Source organism: Pipistrellus kuhlii, unplaced genomic scaffold, assembly GCF_014108245.1.
Source record: "Pipistrellus kuhlii isolate mPipKuh1 unplaced genomic scaffold, mPipKuh1.p scaffold_m20_p_2, whole genome shotgun sequence".
NCBI classification, from domain to species: domain Eukaryota; kingdom Metazoa; phylum Chordata; class Mammalia; order Chiroptera; family Vespertilionidae; genus Pipistrellus; species Pipistrellus kuhlii.
This window is the reverse complement of record NW_023425515.1, coordinates 8,229,564-8,235,563: the sequence shown is the minus strand read 5'-3', so window position 1 is coordinate 8,235,563 and position 6,000 is coordinate 8,229,564. Positions and strand designations below refer to the sequence as shown.

The 6,000-nt window shown below is 44.5% G+C and overlaps 1 protein-coding gene across 7 annotated transcripts in view; it reads right to left on the bottom strand.

The window, feature by feature from the left end:
• Positions 1-3,749: 3,749 nt before the first annotated feature.
• LOC118724175 (amyloid beta precursor protein) overlaps positions 3,750-6,000 on the bottom strand; it is a 213,970-nt gene continuing 211,719 nt past the window's right edge. For all 7 annotated transcript variants that reach the window (XM_036447151.2, XM_036447152.2, XM_036447153.2 and 4 more), the window contains one exon: positions 3,750-5,024. In XM_036447151.2, coding sequence (XP_036303044.1) covers positions 4,923-5,024 — 102 coding nt within the window. In that variant the 3' untranslated portion in view covers positions 3,750-4,922. The remainder of the gene's footprint in view (positions 5,025-6,000) is intronic.

Here is a 6,000-nt window from a genome sequence, read left to right as displayed (position 1 = left end):
AAAGGAGACCAACAGTTCATATTATTACTGCCTCCAAAGAAGAAAATACCAATAATGGAATGGAATATAGAACTCTAATCCAAGAGAAAGTTCCAGAAAAAAAAAAAATGAACTGACTTTAAAAATGGAAAGGGCTTAGGAAGGGGTGAGTAGTTAGGAAAATTGACCACAAATAATCCACTCTGAGACGTAGCTTTGAAAAACGATTAGACTTTAATGATTCAGGAAAAATACTCACCAATCCTCCAGACTGAAAAGGAAAACACTAGGAAGGAAAGAGAATTAGGCTGTCCTCAGCATTCTCAAAAATAACCTGGAAAGCAAGGAACCAGCATGGTCAAGAAACTTAAGGAAAAAGAAGCTGCCCTTCAAGTGTTAAGTGATAGAAAAGGAGTTTTGCACTGGCAAGAGCTGCAGGAATACTGTCCCCTGGGCTGTGCAGGGAATTCACTGGAGGGTGAGCTTCATGCAACCAAAAGATGCATGGGAGCAAAGGACAGACGGTGCATTTCATTTCCCTTACTGGACTGGAGGCTAAAGCTGAAAAAGAGAAAAAGGAAGCATTCACGTAGAGCACATGTGTCAAACACAAGGCCCGCGGGCCAAATCCGTCCCACCAGGCCTTGCAATGTGGCCCGCACCGCGCTGTCATCACTACACTCCGCAGCGTTTCCATCACAATGACAGTTTATGACTGTTCAGTAAACCATTCTGCCCGCGATTTAGGCTGGATTTTAGATTTTGGCCCCTTCTCTGATTGAGTTCGACACCCCTAACGTAGAGCAAATGCAACTGAAAAATATGGGAGAAGAGAGAGAACAAGGGGAAAGTAGGGTAAGAACACTGACTGTTGTGTAGGTGTGAGGTAGGAGTCAAATAATATCATTTAGAAAAGAGAGAAAAAGGTTAAGAAATAAGTTGAGAGCACTACAAAAAGTATTACTACAAAAGTAACTAGAATGAAAATACAGAGCTTCCTATAACAGACACACACACACACACTCACACATATGCCAAGAGCCTTCCCCCTAAGAGAGACAGTAAATGCATTACACACAGTAATGACAACATGAGATATTAGAGAATGGAGAGCAAACATAGCAGCCATATCATAAAACTGATTTTCAAATTGGCTCATGGAGCAAAAACCCAACTCCGTGCTTAGGGAGGACAGACACACACTTAAAGGCAGAGCTGAAAATAAAGGCTGGGCTCAGCTCCCTGGGGCACATGGAAAGAGGAGACAACAGGGCTGCCATCCTGATAGCAAAGCAGACTTCCAGCCCAGAGCTAAAGACACACACAGAAAACTCACAGAGCTGTACGATGGCCCCTGAACACATGAAACAATACCCAACTTTACTCATGAGGAGATAAATGCACATTTACACTTTAGCGACATGCCTTGCCTCACCCACCAGGTTGACCACACCAAACTCTTCCAAAAGCTCATTGGTCTTTGGCTTGGGCAACTACGACCATAATTCTAATTGGTCTGGTTTTGTGTAAATTGCCCATAGAGTAATCCCAAGACCAATTGGAGAGTGCTTTCAATATACTTCAATTTGAGAAGCAAGATTATAAGGCATTACCTTTTCATAATCTATCTATATAGACTGAACAGGCTGGCAGGGGGGTTAGTGAGAGGCGGCCAAACAACTAAGCAGCAGGCTGTGTCGGGGAGCAACCAGGCCAGCAGGAGGGGCAGTGAGGGGCAATCAGACAGGTGAGCGGTTAGGAGCCAGTGAGAGGGATGTCTGACTGCTGGTTTAGGTCTGATCCCTGGGATCAGGCCTAAAAAATGACATTCGGACATTCCCTGAGGGGTCCTGGATTGGAGAGGGTGCCTGGGGATGTGATTTTGTTCACTTTTCTGGGCTTAGTGTTTTAGTGTGAAAGGTTGCAATCCAACTAAAATGGTGCTGGCTGATCCTCCTGTTCGCCCAATACCAGGCCCAACGCTGCAAAAACACATTGGCTGTGCTCTTTTTTATTTTTTAAATAACCTTAGTAATTAGGTTGGGAAGTTTCTTTAAAAAAATATTTTTATTGACTTCCAAGAGTAAGGGAGAGGGAAAGAGGGATAGAAACATCAGATGAGAGAGAATCATTGACCAGTTGGCTCCTGCATGCCCCACACTGGGGATTGAGTCTGCTACCTGGGCATGTGCCCTGACTGGCAATCGAACCCTGACCTCCTGGTTTATAGGTTAACACTCAACCACTGAGCCACACCGTCTGGGGTGTGTTCTTAGACCTTTGGAACAGCAGCTGGACAGGCTTCCTCAACTGAAAAATCATGTACATATGACTGTTTTAGAGTAGATAAGAGTGCAGTGTGGTTCTCAAATGGGGGTGACTTTGCTCTCCCTAGGGGACATGGGCATTGGCTGTGTCCAGAGATGTTTTTGATGATCATACCAGGGAGTGGCTACTGGCATCTAGTTGGTAGAAGAGAGTCGCTGCTAACCATCTTTTAATGCCCAGGACGACTCCCCAACCCCCAGCAAGAAATTATTTCCTACGAACTATGTCAGTAGTGCCCAGGTTCAGAAATCCTATTTGCTAGAACACTGGCTATCAGCTGGTCTTAGTTTTTATTTCCCTGGAACTTTTCTCTCCCTGTCTTATTTGGGGCTGCTAGGATCTGTCTGAATGTTTGTGTGCCCAATTCTTATGTGGAGATCCTAATGCCCAATGTGATGGCAGGAGGGGGAAAATTGGGGGTGACTAGCTCATGGGGGTGGAATCCCCATGAATGGGGTCAGTGACACATACAAGAAGCTCCAGAGAGGCCCTTCCCCCTCCCACACTGTAGGTGCAAGGGGAAGTCTGTGGCTTGGAAGGGCCTTACTGACCAGGCTGGCCCCCTGCCTCAGACGTCCAGTCTCCAGAACTATGAACAGTAAATGTACCATGTTTTTCCATGTATAAGGTGCTCCCATGTATAAAATGTCCCCGACTTTTCCAACCCAAAATTAAGAAACAAATATTTTAAACACTTTGCCAGTTTTCCTCTAAAAACCTTTTTTGGCACCTTAAGGAGTTGTTCTTCCTGTTTTCTCCACTGTCTGATGATACACTCAGTGGGAGGAGGTCCACATTGTCTCTCTGCAGCTCTGTTTTCATGCTCTTTTGCAAAGCTGATCACATCCAGTTTGAATTTTGCAGAGTAAGACAGTCACCTACGGGTATTTATTTTTTTCATTTTTTGACATCTTTATGGGCTCAGAACTCTCTGCACACACTCTACCTCCACCTCCAAAGACAGCATCAGCTGAGGTCAGTAACAATAAGGCTCTGATTGGAGGAAGCCTGAATGACAAGATGTGGGCAGCTACACTCCCACCAGCTCCCTCCTTGGCTGACTTCTGTGTATAAGATGCCTCTGGATTTTCAGTCTAAGGATTTTAGAAGAAAACAGTCTGATACATGGACAGAAACAGTGTGCTATAAATACATACACATTCATGAGATGGGATTTTGTTGGAACTGCCTGAGCGGACTAAGACATGGACAAACTTTGAGGACCAAGATGTGGCAGCAAAATGCTTTGGATCCAGTAAAATCTAAGTTAGACGTATGAGGTATATTTCTAGCATGAGGGATACAGACTGGCCCCCAATTTTCCATCTCAAGCTTACAACTAAGACACAATAGGTGGGGATGTCCAATATGAGAGAACATTAGGCTTCCTCCCAATCTTTGGGTGGTGGTTACCATGGAATCACTCACACCAGCACAATGGCGCTCCTCCAAGAATGTATTTATTTACATGAAAACACCGTTTTGTACAAATTGAAGACAAATCTTAAAGAAGGGGATGTCCAGGCATGCCGTTCCCCAGTCCCTGATTTTGCCCCTTTCCCTTTCCTCTTTTGGTATCACTGAGAGAATGTCCTACACTGGTTAAAGGAAACTAAACCTGCCTCTTCCCCCCCTACCTAAAATAACTCTCCATACTGAATGTCTCCACTGTCATTCTTCAAAGAAAACTCTTGCCCAGGGTTATTTTATTTAATTTATTTATGGAATACAGTGTAGAAAGCTATCATGGTCATAAGCAATGACTGTACAATCATCCTGCAGAAATTTTTTTTTTGGGGGAGAATTCTTGGTAATATGAGACCCGCAGAGCACTCCCGTCCCTCCTTACCCCCCAAAAGTGCTTACAAGGAACAGGGATTCTTTTCTTTATCAAAGATCCAAACATACATGGACCAAGAAGTTTTCGAATCTGAATGCCTAATGTGTGCACATAAAACAGGCACAAAGGAATCGACGGGTATCCTCGTAATTCCTCTATCACAAATATAGCAGAAGCAGCAATCTGTACAGTAAAATGCAATCATGGGCCGGAGGGGGGGGGGGGGGGAAGAAAGGACTCAAAATCACCTGGAATACTTAAAAACGTGTAACCTCAAAATGCATAGTGATCAGGAAAAGAATACTTAGGCAAAGAGAAGCAGCTACACTCCCACGTCCACATGAAGCATCATCCCTCATCGATTTCTTAAAGCGTTATTTCAAGTAGGACTCAATTTGGGTCACAAACCACAAGGATAATATACAACTGGCTAAGGGGCTACGTGATAAATAATCAGGAGAGCATCTAATCATGCATTAGTCTGATACCGCTAAAAGTCTTTACAGTACACAAAACCCATGAAGCAGGTGGTGGAGAGACCGAAGTGTGAAGAGAGAGAGAAGACATTACTGATCTGTGGGTTAATTCAAGTTCAGGCATCTACTTGTGTGTTACAGCACAGCTGTCCAAAAAGGGGAGTCATGAGTAAAGAATAAAAACAAAAAAAACGGGAGGGTGTGTGTCTTTCCACAAGAGTCTGTAAAGGAACACCGATGGGCTGGGAAGCGATGGTGTTGGCTGTCCCACGTCAGAGGCTGCTGCGGCGGCGGCTGGTCTAGTTCTGCATCTGCTCGAAGAACTTGTACGTCGGGTTTTCGTAGCCGTTCTGCTGCATCTTGGAGAGGTGGCGCTCCTCGGGGGTCACGGCGGCGTCCACCTGGAAAGCAAGGGTAGAAAAAGGGAGTGAAAAGACACATCAACAGCGAAGGAGGACTCATGGAGAAACCAAGATGGCAAAGGACGCCCACTCCTTTCTCCTCTCTTCTTCTGCACTTGGGCATCTGGAGCAGAAAAGCCAGTGCCCACCAGTGACGCAGATGCTCCATCTAGCCACCAGGTGGCGCTTCACACCTTGACGTGTTCACTGGTTACTCCCTGAGCTCAACAGTAAGGGGATACATCTAGTGTGGAAAATATATATATTTTCCCTTCTCTGTTGGTTCAATAAAAGACAAGAAAATCACGGTGGAAGACTGCTTTCCTGGAAAGTGTGGTGGTAAACTAGGAAGACATCCAAGAGTATCGTGAGGAAATTCAGCAAAGGATACTGGGAGACACTCCAATGGAGACTGTGTGTTTTTCTCATGTTTAATTTTTCTCATGTTTTTTTTTTTACCTAATATGTGGAAGAGAGGTCTGAGAGTATGTTACCTGAGATGATAAAGCCTGTACATCAAAGGGGTTCTTCTTTGGCGCAGTCAGGAAAAATAGAACAAGGACATGCTATTCTAGATTATAGATTATCTTTTTGTTTTTAAAGTGAGCACTAAGATAGTGCAAAAGTATATCCAGCTAAAGGTTTAAAAATAGATCCTCTGTTGATAGGGTGCCTTATCTCTAAGATTGGCCGGCAATTGTAAACGTACCGTGTCTGTCCCCCTGTGCCCCTACTTCCCCCCAGAGTCACTGTCAGGACAGGGCGGGGGGAAGCATGCCATCTGCACCCTGGACACGGTGGGAGTGCTGTTCAGGGGTCTAGTGTATTTGCTGTACCTCTTACAGTGCACAGAAGAGCAAGCACTGAACTCTTTGCTGATTGAATTGAAGCTTAGTTTTGTAACTCTTTTTACAATTTCTCTTCTGTGAAAGCATTGCAAGATGAACAAAAGCAACACAAATTGAATCAGAACAAA